Consider the following 23,772-nt stretch of genomic DNA (forward strand, 5'->3'; position numbering starts at 1 on the left):
TATTGTTTGTCTTTCTATAGTTTGGATAATTCAGAAAGAATGTAATGATCGTATTTTTCAGCACGATGAGAAACATTTGGAAACATTATGCGAGAAGATTAATCTTCAATCTTATTGGTGGTTGAAATCAAAATACGTCATATTTTATCACGATTATCATTATTGGAGGCTTTCATCCTCGACAATGTTTGTTGTTTGTATCTTAACTGATTTGCTAGTCATGTTTCTTTTTTTTTTTGGTAGTGATTTGCTAGTCATGTTTCTATTTTACATTATTTTGTGACTGGGTAACTCTTTTTAATCTTTTTTGACAGAGTTTATACTTAAAAGATTTTCTTTAATGAAAACAAAATCCATATCAAACGTACATATGATTCGGTGCCATCAATCAACAATCTCAAAGACTACCAAACTTGGTTTACTAAACAAACGATCGGCATCTCTTGGAAACGTCATGGTTGACTAGTTAATAGTTTTTCTATTTTGGATTTTTTAGATTGATTAATCGAACATATTGTAATCAATGATGTCACTTGTTATTTAAAATGCACACTATAATCTTAGCCTCATGTGGTGAACCATTAGAATAAACTATTATTATGTCATTCATTTTTATCATATTAATTATAATTATATTTAATATTATTTATTTGTTGATGGCCCCATTGAAATTGTTAGGGAACACGCAACATCATTCGTATCAAATTATATGTCATTAAAATCGTTGGAAATGTTAACAACACTCAATTTTAAACACTATCTCTAACATTTAGTTTTTTTATTTTCAAAGTTACCTCAAGTGATTTAAACCAATAAAAGTGTGGTTATTAAAGAGAATATTAAAAAAAGAGTGTTGTTAATATTTTTTAAGGATAGAGTCCAACCAATGCATAGTCAAGCTAGACACTACACCGTACAATCTACACGACTAGTTTCTAGAGGACTAAACTGTACTATTATATATTTAAGATTATCTATCTATTAATTTATCAAAGGCAGACCAACCTATTCATTTCACATTACCAGACATCATTTGACATAAAAAGTTCTTTTAAAAATTACATTGTTTACTTGGCGCCTCCTTTATAACATGATTCCAACAAAAGACAATTTACTCCAACCGGACTTCCAATTGTGTGTGGCGGGGTGTGGTGCGGTCGAATCAAAATATATCTCTTTTTGAGGTGTCCAACTTTCGATTACGTTTGACATCTTGTTAGAAACTGGATTGGTACCTCCTCAATAGATTCCACCGTTTGTCGGATCACTTTATTCAGGTTGGGCAGATGTGCGGTAACACAAAATTCCTTTGATTTGTTCTATATTTAATTTGGTTTGCTTGCGTTTGGGTGATCTGAAAACAAATAAATAATATGATCTTTAATAAGGTTGACTCTTCACAGAAGCTCTTAGATAGAATTAAACTTCTCTCTTTTTTGTGATTGAAGACAAATAACAACATTACTATTGCTTTCTTGTTAAAAAAAAAAAAAACATTACTATTGCTTTTGACTTCCACAACCGGTGGTTTAATCCTAGTTTACTTGGGTCTTGGCTTGTAATTTTACCTATTCCTTGTTGGTTTAGGTGGGTTTGTAATTATTCTCTCAGCTTTTATTGTTATGTTTTTTGCATTCCTTATGCTGTTCAGAATGCTTCTTTCCTATTAATATATTCAATTTTGTCTTGTTAAAAAAAAAAGAATATGTTTGTAAAAATAAAAAAAAAAATTATCGAGCGACACATGATTGGTCATAATATTAAATATAAATAATTTGATCGCACACAAATAAAAAAATATATATCAATTAATTATTTTAAAATTATATATGATTTAATTTATTCTTCTTCTACTTTATTGTCACAATATTAAATATAAATTATTTAGTGCCCAGTTATTTTGACTTATGGTTTTGTACAAACAAGTTTTACTTCTATTCATCTCTAACGTCAATACTTGACTTAGATATGTTACATAACCAACAACACAAACCAAATCTTTGCAACTCCAATGAGTCAAGTGAATCATAAACTTTTTGTTACATAACCAACAATTTGTTTGGTTAACAATTAGGTTTAACGTTCTCAAACGCTCATGAGAATGTGAGTCATTATCTAACGTAAATGAGCATGAGGGGGTTTGTGGAACCATAACTAGAATATGCCTTACTTTTTTAAACGTCATGAGCATAAACCTCAAATATATTTTGGACTAGGAACACTTTCTATTGAAGAAGTGGTATTGATTCATTTAGTATTTTGTATGTTGATTCAAGAAAATCAAGAAAACATATCTTGAGCCATACGAGTCTTACGCTAAACAATGAAGAGGTGGTAATCATGCGCCAGCTTGGTCCCTTGGGAGGAACCAGATAGTGGCCTCTAGGATGATGGCTTTTTTAAAGGCGTTTGGAATAACCATCTTTTTCAATGGCAAGGAGTGTGCTTACAAGGCACAAGTTGATCCCCCGACCAAGATCCACAACCAAAACCCCCCTCCCCCTACCAAGATCACACTTGACACCCGCTCCCCTACCAAGATCGACAACCAAGAATCACTCCCACTCTTTGATAAGTGTTCAAAAGTGATTATTTCATATGGTAGTTTAGGCATTTTAGTGACTTGTTTTGCAAGATTCTCCATGGAAAATTCCAAATATTATGCAAATATGTCATTTATGCTTTTGAGCCTTATTCTACCCTTTTTGTGCAGGAAAATACAAGCAAGGAGCAAGAAACGTCAAAGTTCAAAGCCATACGCTATTAGCGTGTTCTACGCTATTAGCGTGATCAAGAGATGCCAAAGACCAGAGAGATACGCCAATAGCGTACCTGGGGCGTGATTCTGGAGCACTTGTGAAGAATTTGCTATTAGCGAATATTACGCTATTAGCGTAATCACGCCAGACAGATACGCTAATAGCGTACCTGGAGCGAAGCCAAGGAGAAGTTGTCAAGAAACACGCTATTAGCGTGATCTACGCTATTAGCGTAAATGCTCCAGAGAGATACGCCATTAGCGTGGTTTGGGCGAAGCAGGGCAAAAAGGACCAACGTGGCAGGCTTCCATTGGCCATTAAATAGGCCGACCTACTACGCTATTAGCGTGCATTTCGCTATTAGCGTAGGTACAAAAACTCAGCCCATTTAAATAGCATTCTTACCTCTCTTTTAGGGCATTCACTGTTTTATTAAGATATTTTCATACATTCTAAGAGAGAGGTTAGAGCTATTTCAAAGAGAGAAACACAAAGCAAGTGGTTTAGGAGTAGATTCAACTCAAGATCACTTTGGACACGAAGGATCTTGACATGGAATCTTCATCTTTCCTTCATCCTTTGCATAGTTTACATGTCTATGTGTAGCTATTATCTACTCTTGTAGTATTGAGGTAAACAAACAAGCTATTATGTTGATCTTTTAATGTATAAGGTTCTAGCTTAATGATTCAATATTGTTGTTATTCTTGTGTTTAATGCTTTCAAAGAGATTCAAGATGATTTGGACACGAACTCTTGAATCTAGAACTAGAATAACAATCTATCTTAAGTTATATCACTCTTGACAAGTTTGTAAACCTTTGATAATTGCTTTTAATCAAGAACTTAATGCTTTCGGATACTTAATCAGGCTGGACACAGTCGATTAAGTTATCCGATCGACTTTGTTATCGTTTAAGGGATTTGGACACGAATGTTTAAACAATAATTTAGAAATAACGATGGACACGAATGTTTAAACAATAATTTAGAAATAACGATATCGCTTTGGACACGAAGGATGTTGTAGAAATGATTGTGATAATATTGGTTATAAAGCTAGAGTCTGTTAATCGATCGAGAGATTGCTGCTGTTATGCTTGCTTGTTATCTTATACCGCAAGCGAAATAGTTCGATCTTCTCTTGTTTTTACTTTTATGTCGATTAGGAATATAGTTTTACAAACAAACAATTTATAAAGGATACCTTAATGTGAACTATTGTGAAAATGCTTATGATTAACGCAACTCCCTGCGGAAAACGATCCTATATTATACTCACGTGTATATAGTTATATGACATGTAGAAATCCTACATCACTCTCCCCACATTGTCGAAATGGTATATGATACTACCAACACAGGTGTTGATCAACACCTTAGCGAAAGAGCGGCCAAACAAGTAAGAATGATATCACATCTACATTTAAAATTTTAAGGTTTAAATATATGAGTTTTCTTCACTTATTTGTTGTTCAACCTCCACTCTTTTAACAAATGTATGACTTTAACTGATACATGATACATCACAATAATTTCTATGATAAAATTCTAGCATGTGTTTGACGCGAATGTTCATACTACTAATTAAATATATATCAAAATCAATCCTATACTTTCAAAATCAATATTGATCCATTTAAAACTGAAACGGAACATATATGTAATTTTGTAAAATAGGAGGCGAGATATAAATGCTTAGAAGAAATTTGGAAAGGAAACAACAGAGGGAACAAATAAAGAGAGATGCAGGGGAGAAAGATGCAACAAAGGCATAAAATATATAAATAGTCAACTTCTCGAAGAAAAAAAAACACTTCAGTGTATGTTTGGTTCCACTTTTAGAAAGATCATAATTGATTTTGAAGATGTAGAATTGATTCTGACATATTTGGTTGTTGTCGAGTAGAATTGATTCTACAATCAATTCTATCAAAAATCAATTTTTCCCAACGCACAACCAAACACACACTTAAACTTGAAATAATTCTTGACAAATTGCACTTATTTCTCGTCGAACACTGGAATATCAGGTTCATTTATCTGATCAAACTTCAGAGTACCAAAATCTTTTTTTTTTTCTTATAAAATTTTAGATTTATCAAAGCAAATATTATATACATATTGTTTTATACATAAAATAAACGGTGACGGAAGATTTCATATAAAACAAAGAGATTGCTTATAATATAGGGGTCAAATCCTTGCTTATAGTATAGCATTTTCCTATAGTATATATTTTACCTAGTACTACTCATTGTACTCACACGCTACACCAACGTGTTCGGGTCAAATCTTGCTGGAGAATATTATTGACTAGATCAACAACTAAGGTACTGTTACATTAATATTATTGCTGGAAAATATGATTGGTACATACATGTACTTAAATGCGAAGTTATTTAATCTTCCCTAAGATATAGTTTCATTTTCAGGTACTGTGCTTTATTTATGCTTGAAATGGAGTGGTTAAAATCACCTTTTAAGGGAATTATAAGTGATATAAGAGGAAGAGCACAATGTTATAAAGATGATTGGACTTGTGCTTTCCGTTCTGGTATTGGGTAAGTTTCTATAAATCTTATGTAACATGTTTCTTCAAATTTAAATCTATGTATGTTTGATATGAACTTGCACTTTTGTTGATGATAGGATATTGGCTCCAACTACCTATATTTTCTTTGCTTCTGCTTTACCTGTTATTGCCTTTGGTGAGCAGCTGAATCGAGACACAGGTACTTCTTCTTCTTCTTGTTCTTTGGTTTTTTTTTTTTTTTTTTTTTTGCGCAAACTAGGTATCATCTCTGCGCGTAACTGTGGAGACTAATCCCTCAAACAAACTCTTCATAAGAGTTTTAACACTGCTGCATCTCTTGATCTTCTTCTTGTTCTTCCTCTAGATGTTTGACCACCAATTTTCATCTTGATAGATTTGATGTTTGACCACCAATTTTTGGACCACCACATATGTCTAGCCCACCAATACACTTCACCTCTAGATGTATAATTCTAATTAAAGATGAGGTGGTATGTTGAATTTCATTCCACATCAAGCTAAATTCTCACACTAAAATTTTGCAATTGAAAGTTTTTTAAGTCCAAAGTTATTTTATAAGCTTAAAAATATTATAAAGAGAGATTCTGAAAATTTGAGATGGAGAAGGTAATTTTGATTTATAGCAAGATTTGTTCTTTAAAATAACATTGAAAAAAAATTAATATTTATTTTAAATATTTTCTTGAGAAATTTCTCAAACTTGACAAATAGAACACAATACCTTTAGTTTCTTTTGCTTTGTTTGTTTTCAAAAATCTTTAGTTTCTTTTGCTATTAAGGGCTACTTGTTACGAATTATAAAAAATAAAAAAAAATTATTTTGATATCCATTAATTTATATTAATTTTTACAGATTTTTTATAAAGCAAAATTTGTTTTGTGTTTTGATAAAGCAAAATTTGTTTTGTGTTTTTATATGATGATGAATTATTATTTTTTTAGAAAAATAAAATCAAGTATCATTTTTTTAGAAAAGCTACCAAATAACAACAACTTGTTTTGATCAGTTTTTAGATTTTTTTTTAGATGTTCAATTTTTTAACAATATTTAACAAACGGATGAAAATATTTAAAATGGTTATTTTATTTAAGAAACTGATTTTTTTTTCACAAAACAAATTATAGAAAAAGGATATAATATTTGCTTCTTATGCTAAAGCTATTTTTTTGTTTATTTTGTTCATAGATGGAAGATTGAGCACAGTAGAAACACTGGCTTCTACAGCCATTTGTGGAATCATACATTCAATTATTGGAGGCCAACCACTCCTCATTGTAGGAGTTGCAGAACCCACCATCATCATGTATACCTACTTGTACAACTTTGCTAAAAATAAGGATGGCTTGGGACAAGAACTTTTTTTGGCTTGGGCTGGATGGTAACAAAATAAAGACAAATTCTTTATTATTATAATGGCGTTGTAGTATTCACAATACTATAAACTATTAATAAACATTTGTGACTTATTTAAAGGTTAATTCTACGGTGTACAAGTGAAAAAGTCTTGCATCCTATATATACTGATTTTCACCATTAGTATTTTACCCGTTATGCTAAGGTTATCCCTAAAAGGACAACTCAGTGCACTAAAACTCCGCATATGCAGGATTCGGAAAGGGGTCTCATCATTTAGTGTACCATATGCAGCCTTACCCTGTTTTTATACAAGAGACTGTTTCCGGGAATTGAACCCGTAACCTTTCAATCACGATTTTCACCATTAGTAAATTAGATGAAATATGATGTGACGTTTTAATCTAACAGTGAAAAAGACATATGTGCATGGAGCAAAACCATTTTGTTTGTACATGTTAGACAAAACCCATATGTAGACCGTTTTATTTGATTTTTTTTTTTTTTGAAGTGTCTTATTTGAACTTATTAAGTGCTTATAACACAAGAGGTTATCATATAATTATTTCTATAACATAAACTGTAATTGATATTATTAATTTCTCAGGGTTTGTGTATGGACTTCCCTCTTGCTGTTTCTCCTAGCGATATTTAATGTTGGCAATATCGTCAACAGATTTACTAGGGTTGCTGAAGAACTTTTTGGCATGTTGATTTCAGTCTTGTTCATTCAAGAGGCCATTAAGGTGAGTCAGTATGTGACTGAAATCTATCTCAACTGAAGATAAAAATTAAAATATAATTTTGCTTGAAAAGGATTCTAATAAAAGTTTACTAAAATTATGCAGGGAATAATAAAAGAGTTTAGTGTTCCTAAAAATGAAAACTCAACTTCAGAACAATACCAATTTCACTGGCTTTATGTGAATGGTTTACTAGGTATTATATTCACATTTGGCCTTCTCTATACAGCATTGAAGAGCAGAAGAGCAAGATCTTGGTTATATGGGACAGGTTTGTCATTATGATAAATTTGAGTTGAGGCATAATTGATACTTCTTGAATTCATATGTTTGTTAAGCTATTTAATACAAATGTCTTTGGTGTCTGACACGTGTAAATGTCTGACATTGATACGATACTGAAACGTGTAACTATATTCAATCACTTCTACTTTTTTTTATAATATTATTTGTATTTATATGTTCAGTGTCCGTATCGTGTTTGTGTTCATATCAGTGTGTCATAGTTGTTAAAAGTATATATGAGGAATATTTATATGACATGGTCTTATTTATTGGATAGGTTGGTTGAGAAGCTTTATTGCAGACTATGGTGTGCCTTTCTTGGTGGTAGTATGGACATGTGTGTCATTCTCAGTGCCAAGCAAAATACCTTCTGAAATTCCAAGAAGACTAGTTGCTCCTCTAGCTTGGGAATCTACATCTTTACACCATTGGACAGTTATCAAAGTAATTCATGTTGAACTAAAGCCTTGTTTGGATAATCTAACTTATGGAGAAATTAGATAAAAGAGGTTCTGCAAAATTTGAGATGTTAAAGTTAATATCAACTTTTACAAAAATATGGAACGTACCCTAAGTTATATTTGTTGCAGTTGTGGGGAAATATTGACTTCAATTTATGCTGCAGGACATGGGAAGGGTTTCTCCAACATATATTTTTGCTGCTTTTATTCCTGCCTTGATGGTAGCAGGGCTTTACTTCTTTGATCATAGCGTTGCTTCGGGGATGGCACAGCAGAAGGAGTTTAATCTCAAGAAACCTTCTGCATATCATTATGACATATTCTTACTAGGATTTGTGGTATATATATAAATACATACATTCCCTTTGTAAATACTATTAGAAAGTTGCATAATTATGAATCTCATTATTAGTGGCAAAAACCTAATGCTTTGTTTTGGCAAACACGTTACAGACTTTGATTTGTGGACTACTTGGCTTACCTCCTTCAAATGGTGTTCTTCCTCAATCTCCTATGCATACTAAGAGCCTCTCAGTTCTCAAGGGTCTGGTAGGTGAATGACTATTATAATTTTTATAAAGCATAGGAGAGAAATTTTTTGAAAAAAGATCTTAGTTTGGTGAAGTCTTGCATAGTCGATACATAATATGATATTATAGTGGTTTTTGATCCATGTAACTGATCCCACATAGTGAAAATAGACGCTGATAAGTAGACCGTAATATTTAAAAAAAGTTTTGTATTCTGTAACTATAAGTATTGCATTTTGCACGGTAGAAAACTTTAGAGGGAATACCCATAATCTTTTGTAAAGCATTAGAGAGAAGGTTATAGAAAAGATGCGAGTTTGGTAGAGTCCATCATAGTTGCATTATGTTGTGTAGATATGATTCGTGATATGATATTATAATGTCGTTTGATCCATGTAACAAACCTCATGTATTCTCTGATAAGTGGACAGCGGTATTTAAACAAAATTTTGTACTTTCTAACTCTGAGCATTGCATAATAAAAAATCATTATCCACCCTGCTGTCGGTCTGAAAGAGACGTTGACACAATTGACCGAACTATGTGATCTATTGTTGTTCTCTTGTGTGTCTATTTATTTGTATTAATGATTAAATTAAATGGGATACTTTTGATAAGGTAATTTATGAAATTGCAGATGATCAGAAGAAAGATGGTTGAAAGTGCCAAGGAAAGCATAAAAAAGAAAGCTAGCAACTCTGAAATCTATGGAAAGATGCAAGCAGTGTTTGTAGAAATGGACAGCAGCCCAGTTGTAAGTCTTATAATAGTATAGAAATTGACATTTAATCTTGTTCTTTCAAATAAACACAATTAACAAATAGTAAAGTTATGTATCGGCTTTGAAGTACAGACACAGACATCAGACACAACACTAACACACTATCGGTAATAATTTGAAAAATAAAAGTAATCGAGTGCAGCAACATGTGTCGGTGTTAGACGCTAGATACACCTTCAATCTAAAGTTACTTATTGGCTATGAATTATTGACACACACACCACACATACACGGCACAACCACTGCCACATCACCCATAATTATTTAAAAAAGGGAAGTAATTGAATATAACCACATGTGTTAGTGTCGTGTTGGCGTTGAACACCGTCTTCAATCTAAAGTTTTAGTGCAACATAGCTTATTTTTCCCAAACATGGTTAACTTTCAGACTTCTGTGGAAAGGGAACTAGAGAACCTAAAAGAGGTAATCCTAAAAGGTGAAGATAAAGGAGAAAACAAAGATACATTTGATCCTGAGAAGCATATTGACGCATGCTTGCCTGTTAGAGTAAATGAGCAAAGAGTGAGCAATCTTTTACAATCACTCTTTGTTGGAGCATCAGTCTTTGCCATGCCTGTCATTAAGAAAATTCCAACTTCTGTTTTGTGGGGATACTTTGCATACATGGCCATTGATAGTCTTCCTGGTAATCAATTCTGGGAAAGGATACTGCTTCTCTTTGTATCACCTAGTAGGTGGTTCAAGTAAGTACAAGTAACTCTAAAAATTTCATTTCCTCATCAATTTGGGATGAACCATTAACAGTCTGGTTCAGTTCTACTGAACTGTACCAGACTGTTATAATGGTTCAGTTCAGTTTTTCTTCTTATACCGAACCAAGAACAGTTGTAACTGCAACCACAACCGCAATTTAAAATCATGTTATTTTGGCAGGTTATTGGAGGGTCATCATGCTTCCTTTGTGGAAACAGTACCAATTAGATACATAGCCTTCTTCACAATTTTCCAATGTGTCTATTTCTTGGTTTGTTTTGGAGTGACATGGATTCCAATAGCTGGAATCTTGTTTCCCTTGCCATTCTTTTTACTGATCTTGGTGAGGCAATATATCCTCCCCAAGCTCTTTAGTCCTCACCATCTTAAAGAACTAGATGCAGCTGAATATGAAGAAATTGCTGGTGCTCCAAGACTCTCTTTAAGTGTATGCAATGCTTAATTTCCTATACCATTATTTGATCTCAATTCTAATTTTTTACACATCAATGTCTATGAAGCATAGACACTGGCACCGAACACGACACTGACATGTAGATATCGGTAATATTAATTTGGAATGTGAAAGTGTTCCTTTACTTTTTTTTCAGCAAATGGATTCACCTAGCTTTGGATCAATGGAAATGTCTGATAGTGAAATATTAGATGAATTAACTACAAGCAGAGGAGAGTTGAAGCTCAGAACTTTAAGCTTCAGAGAGGAAAGACATGGTCAAGTAAGTGGTGACCAAAGATTACCAAATTTCTTTTTTCTTGATTTAGAACTTATTGTCTCTTTGAATTGACTTATTTTAGTTTATTTACCGACATAAATACTTGTGAGAATGTTTGAAAGAATTTAAAGAAACAATTTATGACAGGTACATAAATTGTTTTCTCCTTATTTCCATAAACTCTCCGGAATAGGTTTTAAAGATAATTTATGGATTTTATATATGTGATAAGTGTTTTATTAGGTTGTTTATCCAAATGGAACCTTATAATGACCAATTTATTTTTTATTTTTTAAAAAAGTTGGTTTTGTTTGTTTGAATGTCAATGATTTCCATTGCATGCAGGGAATCTATCCTAATAATGAAATAATATGTGAAAATGAATCATCAAATAGCTAGCTAAGGACTTGGAGAAAATATGGTAAGTGGTCACCGTTTCTATCTCTAGAAAAAAAAAAGAGAAAGCTATCAACCAAGGTCAAGTTTTGCATGGTGGCTCAGTGTGCAAGTTTGTCAAATTGAGAAGTACAACTAGATAATTGATAGCAGAAAGTTTGTTCTTTATATTGTGAATATAAACTACCAAACTTCATAGTGCATGTACTTTCTTTTTATTGATGATAAAACATGGTGCTTGTGTTTGTAATTACTCATGTGATGCACTAAGTATATCAATCTTCGTCGATATATTGCAGCACAACTAGAGCAAAGGCAATTTAATATATGTTTCTAGCTTGAGATGATGTGGCAGCAAGGGTTGTAAATTTTACCCATATTGACGTATATCTACAGCCCCTAATTCCTTAGGTGATCTAATAATCTTTGAAGGTTTTATGAACGTTAACCTAATATCACTAACAAACGATTATCCATTCCTAGACTAACCATGTTTTATAGAACAATTCAATTAGGTCTAAGTCGAAAGCTATGGTCAGTAGTCATTCGTTCTCACAAAATCATGTTTATATTTGATCAGGATATAAAAAGCATTAAGAACAATTGAATTGAATGAAAACTAGAAATTCATTAATATATAATAGAGTTTCACAGCAACATATGATCAATTGATTCGTCTCTGACCTAATCTCTAAGAGATTTAGCTACTCATAATTGAGTTTACAAATATCATAATCAATGAAAGAATTAAAACATACATAAACTAGGTTAAAGATGATGAAATCCTCTCCGCTGCAGCCTTCTGGGTGTTAAAATCGCACTTTAGCTCTCCAAAATCGTAATCCCCTTTGTTTGAGACTGACTTCAGCTTAAATAGGCAATTCTGGATCGCCCACAATCGTACCACGATTAGTAAATCGTACTACGATGACTTCATTAAACCCTAATTTACTTTCAGCTCCTTCTTAAAATCGTATCACGATAAGTTGGATCGTATTACGATCCAACTCCTTCAAAAACATGCTCTCTGACTTCAAGAAATCGTATTGCGATGGTGAAATCGCAGTACGATTGGCTGATTCCAGTTCTTCAAATTTTGTTGCTTTTAACTGCTCCTGGACACTTTATATTGCTTAGAACTCTATCAAAATGTCAAAATAAGTCCTAAAAATTACGTAATGACAGCATGTCATCACAACCCCAAACTTAAACCATTCCTTGTCCTCAAGGAATTCATTTGTAAAATTGACAGTCGACAGTAAAATAACAAATACCCGATCAAGTAATAGTACCCAAAAAGTTCAATCACCTTACTAGCTAAAGATGAGCTAGTTTGACTTGTTCGCATCCACCAATTCACAACTCCACGCAACAATTTGAATAGGGTTCACAGTCGACATGCAATCTACATATTACCATACGCTTGAAAAGTTTCTAAACGTCAATCAAAATCAATGTCAATGCACACTTTGAGGTCTTTAAGGGTTATAATGGGGCTTAGGTGAAGGTGGGATAATATTTGGATAAGTAGGCTACACAAAATTTGAGTTAGGCATTCCTACGGAAGTTAAAGCACATCATTCAATCCTTCATTCATTCACCTTATGGAACAACAATTCTTGTAAAGGTACTAGAGAATATTTTTAACATTAGGGACAATCGAATTTGAAGTTACTCGGATTTTTAATGTTTTGTCCCTTTCTTTTCATCATTCATTTTCATTTTTTTTTCATACACCATTTTTGTGTATATTTTTCATTGATAAAGTTCATTCTTCATTCTTTGTTCTCTTATTCTCTAGTACCCCCACCCCAAACTTAATTGGTTGCAAATTCCAATAGCAACCCCAAACTTAATCTTTAGCAACATTCTACAATGCCTAACTCAGAAAAAACAATGAGGGACAAGTCCTAAAAGTCTCTAAGTTTGTAATGTAGTTTGTCACCGAATAAAAAGTTCTAATCCTACCGGCTCAAATTGGCTAAGAAAAGGATAAATTTAACAATTAAAATCAGGGTAGGCTTCAAAAGGCTCACAGGACCAAGCACTTTTGCCTCAGTGTGCTAATGACAAAGATCAATCAACAATAGAGAAAAATCGCAAGTTCTAGAAATGTAGATGCATGGAATAATCTAATATATGTAAATTGAAAAACAAAATTTAGCAATGAACCTTATGGCTGAGATTTCTGGGAGTTGTGACTACCTATCTTTACTGCCGTACACTTCGCCTTTGAAATAACAAGTCACTCCTCCTTTTGAAATTTTGGAATATCACTTTGATCAAACATTTGTTACTAAACTGTAAAGAGTCAACTAACAAACAAATTCGTCAATAATAAACAAGTGCAAATTTATCACAAACGGGGAAATAAGTTGTTCACGGACTTTTGACATTGAGGGGAAAATAAAAACAGAATAAAACAAAAACAAAGTAAATCTAGTGGGTTGCCTCCCATTCAGCGCTTCTTTATCGTCACTAGCTTGACTGATGACGACCCCTAAAGATCATTTTGACATCTCTCCCTCTTCATTGTTTTGGAGTCCACCTTCATGGTACAGTTTCAACTTTTGTTCTTTACCCTTTAATGTCTCTTGTTTACCAAATTTCCTCAGCTCCACAGTTTTAACAAAAGGCTAGTTCCTTACCACCCCTTTGTCATAGTACCTTCTAGCTCTTTCTATTGTATCAGAGAAAATTGAAAGCGTACACCATTGAAAGGTAGCCGGCCCATTATGCATTCCAAAGGGGATCTTCTTATAAGCAAATACACCACAAGGATCAGTGAAAGTAGTCTTAGGCATATTGTTCCAAGTTTCCAATCCCCCATACTTGTTGTCACGGATGTTTCTTGATGATTGTTGTTGCATAAGTTCTGTGCTCGCTTCAAGTTGCTTAACACACTCTTTCACCCCAACATCTTCAAGCACTTCTTTACTATCTTTAGACTTAAAAATTTCTCTTTCCATAGGTTGAATATGTTAAGATTCAAGGGAGTTATCTTCTACTGTTTCTTCAACAACGTCAATCCGGTAACACTTAGGGTTCTCATCTTGGTGCTTCATTGCCTCAAAGATATTGAACACTACCTGCTCCTTATGGAATCTCAACATTAGCTCTCCTCTTTCAACATCAATCAAAGCACGACCAGTTGCAAGGAAAGGTCTTCCTAGAATGAGTGTCATTTCTTCATCTTCAGCCATATCCAAGATTACAAAATCTGCTGGAAACACCAAGTCATTAACCTTGACTAGCACATCTTCAAGCACACCGAAAGGATAAGAGATTGACCGATTAGCTAAAGTAATGGTCATTCTTGTTGGTTTTGGCTCCCCACACTTAAGCTTCTTCATCATTGAAAGAGGCATCAAGTTGATACTTGCTCCCAAGTCACATAAAGCTCTACCAATGTCTACCGGTCCAATGGAACAAGGGATAGTAAAAGCACCAGGATCCTTCAGCTTAGGTGGCAACTTCTTTTGGAGAATAGCACTACAATTCTCTGAAAGTGCTATGTTCTCATCATCCTTAGGCTTTCTTCTTTTAGTCAACAAGTCTTTCATGAACTTAGCATATAACGGCATTTGATCAAGAGCTTCACCGAAAGGAATATTCACCTGAAGTTGTGAGAAAAGTTGCATGAACTTTTTGAATTGACCTTCATCCTTTTCTTTCTTCTTGGCTAAGTGAGGGTATGGAAGCTTCACATATGATGGAACAACTTGTGGTTTATCTCCATCTTTCAAGATTTGACTCTTCGACTTCCTCAAGATTGAATCCTCATCAATTAACTTCTCACTTTTTTCTCCCTCTATTTTTTTCTTCCTTTCATTTTCAACTACTTCATGATCATTTTCTTTTTCAACTACACCCTCATTATTCTTTTCAACTACTACATCATCTTCCTCCACCTCAACTACTACATCATCCATCTTCTTTGGAGCTTTTGGAACTAAAGGTGTCAAAACCTTTTTGCTCCTCAATTCAATAGCATTACAAGACTCATTCTTAGGGTTGTCTTTAGTGTTACTTGAGAATCCGCCTTTGTTTTGTTCAGCCAATTGCTTAGCTAATTTCCCCAATTGAGTTTCAAACATCTTTCTAGAAGCTTCATTGTTCTTTCTTTCAGCTTCTTGACTCTTCTTCATCTCTTCAAAGTTGCCTTGAGTCATCTTCATAAAGTTCATCATAGTTTCCTCAAGAGTTGATGGCTTTCTTTGTTGTTGTTGTTGTGGAGGAGTAAGCATCTGAGAGTTCAAAGCGTTGTTATTTGAGTAGCTTAGATTGGGATGCTTGTTGATTCCTGGAGTGTAGTATTGATTTTGCCTTTGATATCCTCCCATGTAGTTAGCTTCTTCACTAGACCCTTCTGGTACACATTCACCATTGGGATGTTCTTCACCACATAAGTCACACTTGATTAAAGCTACTTGTTGTTGCTTGTGAGCCAAAGTGAAGCCTTGAAACTCCTTAGTTAGAGCCTCGATTTGTTTGTTCATAGCTGCTTGGTTAGCAAGGATAGCAATTTGCTCACTTACCCCAAACACTCCTCTTTCCTTCTTCTTAGCTTCAGCACGATACTCATTTCCAGCCATGTTTTCTATTAAAGCTTGGACTTCATGATCAGTTTTACTTTTGAGACTACCTCCCGCGGAAGCATCTAAGAACATCCTAGTGTTTGGTGTTACCCCCTCAGTGAAGATTTGGAGGTATTGTTTCTCGGTGAACTCATGATTAGGGCATCTCTTAAGAAGCAAGTTGAATCGCTCCCAAGCATCATATAATGACTCATTCTCCCCTTGCTTGAAGTTAGAGATCTCCATCTTCTTTTCCCAATATTTAGACATAGGGAAATATTTCTCTAAGAACTTCAGCTCTAACTCTTCCCATGTTTGGACAGTCCTGTTTGGTATTGTTAACAACCAATCTTTTGCTCTTCCCGTCAAGGTGAAAGGAAATAGCCTTAGTTTCTTTTGTGCTTCAGTCACGGTGGCTGGTTGCACACAAAACTCGCAAGTTTCAGCAAAGCGGCTCAAGTGTTCATGAGGACTCATAGCTTCAGTCCCATCGAATTGTTTGTCCCTCAAACCGTTGAGGACGGTGGTCTTGATGTCAAAAGCAACTAGGTTAGCTGGTTGAAAAGTGTGGGTCAGTTGACCGCGATGAGTTGCTAACCCTTAGTCTCCTAGCTTCGGTCTCGGTGGTACAACTCCTTCCATAGTTGCAGATCTAGGAGAAGCAGATGTTTCAGATTCAAGAGAGATTTGCTCCGGTATTTGTTCTCGAACACCCGGTGGAACGGAATTAGACAACCTTTGCAACCGGACAGTTTTCCGGAGTGCTCTAGCAGTCCTTTCAATTTCTGGATTGAATTCGAGATCGTCGGAGCTCACCTTACCTCGCATAAACAGCAAAATACCTTAGTAGCACTGCACAATACAAAGTAATCAAATGAATACTAAAACAGAAAAAGTAAAAAAAAATAAAAACAGAAAATTAAATTGCAGAAATCCTAAATTATAACGTAATTGCCTTGTTGAAATAATTCAACAGTCCCCGGCAACGGCGCCAAAAACTTGATAGACGTTTGGCAAGTGTACCAAATACTATCGAAGTAGTAAAAATATCGATCCCACGAGGACTGTTTTTAACTTCAATTATTCAATTGCGTTATAAAAATAAGATGTATAAAAGTTTATTTTAGCTTGCCACTAGGCAGTAGATTTGGTTTGATTTTATGAAATCAAATAAAAGAAATAGATTTGATTAAGAAAATAATGAGAGAGATGAGATCAGGTCTTCGAATCCTCTATGTTTCCCCTAATTGGTTACTGTACCTATTATTACTAATGATTCTCTAGTTTCACGATGATTAACAAATTAGCCCTAATCAATCCCTTGAGTTAGGACCCTCTTCTTAAACTACAGCCCCTAATTCCTTAGGTGATCTAATAATCTTTGAAGGTTTTATAAACGTTAACCTAATATCACTAACAAACGATTATCCATTCCTAGACTAACCATGTTTATTGGAACAATTCAATTAGGTCTAAGTCGAAAGTTAGGGTCAGTAGTCATTCGTTCTCACAAAATCATATATATAACTACCTGCTCCTTGTTTTAAGTGTTTGTTTGGATTGATTTTCGTAAAAACTGATTTTTAATGAGAATCATTTATTCATTATGTTTATCTCTTTGAAAATTAACATTAAATAAAGTAAGTTTTTTTTTTTTAGGGAATTAAATAAAGTAAGTTGGAACTCAAGTTCAATGGGGCGTAAAATACCCTTCTACGTGGCAATATTAGTACCGTTACATTTCCCTCCATTCCAACCACTTCCATCATACGCCGATTGCACAAACCAAATCACAAATTCATCTTCCCACCTCTAATTCAACAACCTACACCCCCTAGCGCACGTTAGACACAACCACACCTCTTATACATTTCATTTCATAACCCGCGCGTAACACTTTACTTCAAAATTGAAAACCAAAACCAAATGCGATTAACTACTTACTTCTTCTTCTTCCTCAATGGGATTCGGGTCGGGTTCTATGATATGGTTTCGAAAGGGTATTCGGATCCACGATAACCCGGCACTAGAATATGCCACGCGAGGGTATTCTAATCTCTACCCTCTTTTTGTTATTGACCCGCATTACATGAAACCCGACCCAAATGCATTCTCGCCCGGTTCATCTCGTGCCGGTCTGAACCGGATAAAATTCTTGCTTGAGAGTTTGGGTGATCTTGATGTTAATCTTAAGAAGATTAGTTCGAGATTGTTGGTTCTTAAGGGTGATCCTAGTGAAGTTCTTATTCGATGCTTGAAAGAGGTATCAAAAATAAATTTTAATGTTGTTTTTGTTAGTATTGTTGTTGTTGCATTGTGGAAGTTAATTGTTTTAAGTGTTTGTTTGGATTGATTTTCGTAAAAACTGATTTTTAATTGAATAAGAGATTATTTTTGTGAAAAATCACTTTTTTTTTTTTAAACTAAAACTTATTTAGCTGTTAGATATAGTTGAATATTAAACCATATCTGACATTAGTGGATTTTTTTGGTTACCTAAGATTAGTGGTTTTAAATTTTAATAGTGTGTTTTGTTTATGCTTTTGAATTAATTAGAATCTAAAATAATGATTTTTTTTTTTACTATGAGAAACTGTTTTTGATAGTTTATGCCTTTATGGACAAAACTTTAATGAGTGTGTGGTCGATAAGTGATAAAGTTGAGCAAAAAATGATTTTTATTGGTATTTTTTGGGTGTGAACGTGTAGAGGTTAATCTTTCGAATTAGATTGGACCGCAATGAGTGAGAAAACTCGCTTTTAAGAGATTTAATATTGTTGCATTCTCAGGGCTGGATTCGAATCCATGACCTCTGATTAAACTGGAAGGATCCCTTACCATCTCATCCAAGTGCTCTTGGGTAGTGATTTTTATTAGTATAGACAAACACAAATCAGCTTTGGGATTGTAGTGAAGTTATGTGTTTGATTGTATATATTCTCTTAATCAAATTTGACATATAAGTTAGTATAGATTTATCAACTTAGTGCAAAAATTGTATACTTTATTACTCTTAGTTTAGCTGATGTTTGGAGGTAAAATCAACTTTGACATGTTACAAACATACATAAAAAATTTAACTTTTACCCCATGTAAAAACTTCTTAGGTAAATTCACGCTCTCAAACGTGATTTTGAATGAAATTGTTATAAAGATGAATTCATGTTTGTCGCTAGTATTTTCACATGAAACATGGTAGAATTGCAAATTTTTGTTATCGCGTCTAGTCAAGCTGAGATTTGGAGGTAAAATCCATTTTAAATTTTACAAACAAACATGACAAAATCACTTTTAGTTCATTGATCACAAGTTTGGGAAAATACTCTCCCAAACAGATATTAATTCTGTTACTTTTTTTGGTATATAGACAAAAGTTATGGTAGTTAACTCTGTTGGTTATTTTGGTTGATGCAGTGGAACATTGGAAAGTTATGCTTTGAGTATGACACTGATCCATATTATCAGGCTTTGGATATTAAAGTCAAGGTGATGAGCACTGTTATTTTGCTTTAGATGTTGTAGAAAGTTAATGTAAATACACTGTATGATGTGGACATGAGATTTAATGATGAGTTGAAGGCATATTTAATTTTGGTTTTGGTTATTACAGGACTATGCACTTAAGGCAGGAATTGAGGTTTTCTCTCCTGTCAGCCACACACTTTTCAATCCAACAGATATTATACAGAAGGTGAGTTTGAAGCTTGAAGGGATTTATCTCCGATTTAACTATTTTTCTTTTACCAATTAATTATGTACCACTGAATTTCATAGGTTTTTTGTTGTATTATTGTTGTTCTGATTCCATTAATTCATGATCAATTTGTCCATGGTCTTGTGCTAATGCCAAATCAGAATGGAGGGAAGCCGCCACTTAGTTATCAATCGTTTGTCAAGCTTGCAGGAGAACCGCCGTCTCCTCTTGCAACCAAGTATTCTTCACTTCCTCCAGTTGGCCCTCTTGGAAGTTGCGATGTTTCTGAAGTTCCAACAATCAAAGACCTTGGATATGAAGATGATCAACTGGTATGCATATTATAGTTCAAGATTAATAATCCTTTAGGAACACATAATTAGAGAAGTAAATTTCAGGAGTTCTCTCCATTCAAAGGTGGTGAATCAGAAGCATTGAAGAGATTGGAAGAATGCATGAAAGACAAGGTACTTTGAACATTCTAGTATTAAAAAATTAAATCTGTTGGGTCTATTTCACGACTCACGAATCCAATTCATCAATGTTTACATATAAAATTGATGTTTCTTGCTGAAAGATCAACTGCTTGTAATATAACTAACATACTACACTATTTTAGCTTTTTTTTCTTCTTTTGTGTAATTTGTAAATGCCTTAATTTCTTATCTTTTTTTATGATTTCAGCCGTGGGTGGCACACTTTGAGAAACCCAAGGGTAATCCATCTGCATTTCTTAAGCCAGCAACAACAATTTTATCACCTTACTTGAAAGTAAGTCAAGAACAGTAAAAGTTGTATTGCTTAACATGTCTCTTTGGCTTGATTGAACTACTAACCTTACTTGAACCTTTAGTTTCTCTTATATATTTTTTGCTTGTTGTTGATCTCCTTGCAGTTTGGTTGTCTCTCTTCCAGATATTTCTACCAATGCATTCAAGATGTATATAAAAGTTTGCCAAAACATACTTCACCACCTGTGTCTCTTCTAGGACAGGTTACATTATCTCCAGAAGTTAGTACAGTATTGTTTGTCGAGCTCCACGTCGGAAACTAAAAAGGTTATCTTGTTGACATGTGCAGTTGTTGTGGCGAGATTTCTTTTACACCGCAGCTTTTGGGACTCCAAATTTCGATAGGATGAAAGGCAATAGGATATGCAAGCAGGTGAGACAGCAATCAATGGTTACTAAAGTTTAAGAAAGAAATAGATATTATCTTTAGGTGCATTCAGCTTACACAACTTATGATTAGGAATTTTGAATACTACATTAGCACATGAAATACTTCTGCATCAAAACATAAAATATCACTAGCTAGCTTATTATGTTCATGCTTCAAGAGTCCTTATTTCTATTGTCACTTAAATACTTATATCCTTGAAATCATTATTGACTATTACTATTTGGTTGTTCTTTATTGATAATCCTTTGTTAAAAGCAAACATATACTTCTTAATCATTATACATGTTTTGAAACTTATTTATTGTAATTTGTAGATTCCTTGGAAGGATGATGATAAACTTCTGGAGGCTTGGAGAGATGCTAAGACAGGATTTCCCTGGATTGACGCTATCATGGTCCAGGTTTGGGTTTTGACATCCTTTTTTCCAAATAAAGCAATTATAAATGGAGGTTTAACTTTGAAATTCCATGCTTCAAATCTTGTGTACTATGACACTTTTATCAGCCTTCTCATTCAGAAAATGCATTTAAAATCATATTTTTCTGTTGTAGCTACGCCAATGGGGTTGGATGCATCATTTAGCACGGCATTCTGTTGCATGTTTTCTAACTCGAGGTGATCTGGTATATGACATTGATACTCTCAAGCTTGCCAACTTTTTTCATATTCCATTATTCTATACCAATTTTTTATTTTTTTGGTTTATGACAGTTTGTTCATTGGGAAAAAGGACGTGACGTCTTTGAGAGGCTTCTGATTGATTCAGATTGGGCAATTAATAATGGAAACTGGATGTGGCTCTCATGTTCATCTTTCTTTTATCAGGTATGAACTAATTCTGAATTTTCAGTACAAAGTGATTAAATTTTGTTTTAGAGGTTGAATCCTGAATGTTTCACTGACATTTTGTACATTTATTGTCTCTGATGATCAGTATAATCGTATTTATTCCCCAACCACATTTGGTAAGAAGTATGACCCTAATGGTGACTATATTAGGCATTTTCTCCCGGTCTTAAAAGGTAATTTTAAGTTCCCTCATTTTCACCATCTCTAGTATCTAGTAAATTCTCATTGATAAGATGTTAGAACTTAGAATTGAATGTGGTTGAGCAGATATCCCCAAGGCGTACATCTATGAACCATGGACTGCTCCTCCAAGCATCCAGACCAAAGCAAATTGCATAATCGGAAAAGACTATCCAATGCCAGGTCAGTGCTGTTATTTAGTGTTAGAATAACAAATCCGGTTCTAAAGTAAGAAGATAATCACACAAGAACACAACATTTGATCACGGAGTTTGGCCAATTGTGTCTATGTATCCGTCGGTAAAGTTGATGTTTCATTTTTCTATTATACAACGGTCCAGTTCTAACACCTAATTAGGTTTACTGATTACAAAGCTTTGTTTAATACTACGGTCCAGTTTACAACTTTACCGCTGAACCATACCGCAAGGACTTTGTTTCCCGCACCCCTTAACTCTCCTAGTTGTAACCCAACAAACGAATGGGTCAAGCCCAAAGGGCAGAGCATCCATTACACTTCAGCTCCACTGACTCTGATATGCTACACTTGAACATCTGCCCACATATCAGCGAATATGAGCCATACTCAACATCTGGTTTACTATCTTTTTCATTGGCTTTCATTAGTGTCATGTATGTTCTGCTGTGTTGCATCATACCATCCATTGCTGTCGTTTGTATGTCTGGTGGAAAGTTTTTTATGATATGCAACTTCATATATTGGAAGATTTTTTTTGGTTCGGATGAGGTGCTGCAAGGGAGGAGTAGATTCTCTTGAGAGGAAGTTGTATTTTTTTGATTTATATTTTGCTAATATTTCTTTCATGCTAGTTTCTTATGACCCTGACATGTGAGGGTAGTTATGAAATGGATTGCTTTAATAACCTTTAGAACATATTGTTGAGTAAGACTCCTATTAACTGATAAGTGGAAGAGGCTCGAGCATGCGGTACATGATACTCTGTAATTATAAGTATTGCATAATGGATAAACTACAGCATTCATCCTCTGCTATCAGAGACGTAAGCATAATTAGCCGAATTACGTAATCAACTGTCTGTGTTCTTTGTGTGTGTTTATTTATCTGCTTCTTTAGAGCTGGTTTTGCTATTCTATCACATAGTTTCCTGATCAAATTGACATTTTTGTTCCTGTTCTATAGGATTTTATATATATTATCCATGTTTATGCTGTATAAATTATGTTTCAGTTGTTTCTCACGACTCTGCAAGTAAAGAGTGCAAAAGGAAAATGGGTGAGGCCTATGCATTAAATAAAGCACTGAATGGTTTGGTTAGTGAAGATGATCTGAAAAACTTGAGGAGGAAATTGGATGAGGGTCAAGAACAAGGAACTAAATCTAAAAGATCTAGGCAGCTGCTGATTGGTTGAGGAAAATTTGTACTGGTTTTTTCAACTGTCATGCTTTGAGACTTTGAGTTGTAGTTTATTATGCAAGTTTGGAACATTGCTTAGCTATTTCATGACATTTTGCATATAAGACATGTATATAATGTAGTGCATATTAATATTACTAGTATCCTAGACTTGTAGGAGTAACTTGAGACCGATACTAGCTGCTGTTGTCATGTAAGGTAGTCTTATATCATGAAAAGTTATTTTCTTCACTCTTGTAATGTAGTGCAATTCTTAGGGAATTGAATTAATTATTCCATAACTAATGTTAGTGTCACATACGGCACGTTAGAGATATCACACAGATTGTGTTTTTTTTTTTTTTTTTTTTGAAGGACACTCAGTTCCTTTGCTTCTACTTTTATTGCCAAGCGATATCAAACTGAGATGGTAAGATTCTAAGAATATTTTCCATTACTACCTCCTATGATAGAGTTTCACCACATAGCTTCATGAGGTTGGTGATGGTTATGATTGTTGAGAAATAATCTTCAATTTTTTCATCTTTCTTCATGGTTATGATTGTTATGATTGTTGAGAAATAATTTTCGATCTTT

General features: G+C 34.1%; 2 protein-coding genes across 2 annotated transcripts; both read left to right on the forward strand.

Moving 5' to 3' along the window:
* Window positions 1–5,024: 5,024 nt before the first annotated feature.
* Window positions 5,025–11,657, forward strand: LOC146926031 (boron transporter 4-like). The gene is made up of 14 exons (XM_085758454.1): window positions 5,025–5,092; window positions 5,195–5,323; window positions 5,412–5,494; window positions 6,503–6,695; window positions 7,278–7,416; window positions 7,519–7,684; window positions 7,976–8,142; window positions 8,324–8,497; window positions 8,613–8,708; window positions 9,327–9,443; window positions 9,859–10,175; window positions 10,366–10,633; window positions 10,797–10,922; window positions 11,265–11,657. The coding sequence occupies exons 2-14, from the start codon at window positions 5,211–5,213 to the stop codon at window positions 11,316–11,318; spliced, it is 2,013 nt and encodes a 670-aa protein (XP_085614580.1). The 5' UTR covers window positions 5,025–5,092; window positions 5,195–5,210; the 3' UTR covers window positions 11,319–11,657.
* Window positions 11,658–17,787: 6,130 nt separating this feature from the next.
* UVR3 (DNA photolyase family protein) lies at window positions 17,788–23,515 on the forward strand. The gene is made up of 14 exons (XM_085758455.1): window positions 17,788–18,155; window positions 19,308–19,379; window positions 19,504–19,584; window positions 19,749–19,919; window positions 19,986–20,054; window positions 20,272–20,358; window positions 20,483–20,581; window positions 20,668–20,751; window positions 21,084–21,170; window positions 21,322–21,393; window positions 21,482–21,595; window positions 21,705–21,792; window positions 21,887–21,982; window positions 23,010–23,515. The coding sequence occupies exons 1-14, from the start codon at window positions 17,853–17,855 to the stop codon at window positions 23,189–23,191; spliced, it is 1,605 nt and encodes a 534-aa protein (XP_085614581.1). The 5' UTR covers window positions 17,788–17,852; the 3' UTR covers window positions 23,192–23,515.
* Window positions 23,516–23,772: the final 257 nt, after the last annotated feature.

The sequence above is a fragment of the Medicago sativa genome, chromosome 4 (genome assembly GCF_051527215.1).
Source record: "Medicago sativa cultivar Bolivia chromosome 4, Bolivia_mono, whole genome shotgun sequence".
Classification (NCBI taxonomy): Eukaryota; Viridiplantae; Streptophyta; class Magnoliopsida; order Fabales; family Fabaceae; genus Medicago; species Medicago sativa.

Bases quoted from the DNA above. Each gene is read 5' to 3' on its own strand.
- UVR3 (XM_085758455.1), top strand. From the start codon at position 17,853: ATGGGATTCGGGTCGGGTTCTATGATATGGTTTCGAAAGGGTATTCGG. The intron at 20,582-20,667 runs GTTACATTATCT...TGACATGTGCAG, and splicing joins CTGTGTCTCTTCTAGGACAG to TTGTTGTGGCGAGATTTCTT. The intron at 21,793-21,886 runs GTAATTTTAAGT...GTGGTTGAGCAG, and splicing joins TTTTCTCCCGGTCTTAAAAG to ATATCCCCAAGGCGTACATC.
- LOC146926031 (XM_085758454.1), top strand. From the start codon at position 5,211: ATGCTTGAAATGGAGTGGTTAAAATCACCTTTTAAGGGAATTATAAGT. The intron at 7,417-7,518 runs GTGAGTCAGTAT...AAAATTATGCAG, and splicing joins TCATTCAAGAGGCCATTAAG to GGAATAATAAAAGAGTTTAG. The intron at 10,176-10,365 runs GTAAGTACAAGT...TTATTTTGGCAG, and splicing joins TCACCTAGTAGGTGGTTCAA to GTTATTGGAGGGTCATCATG.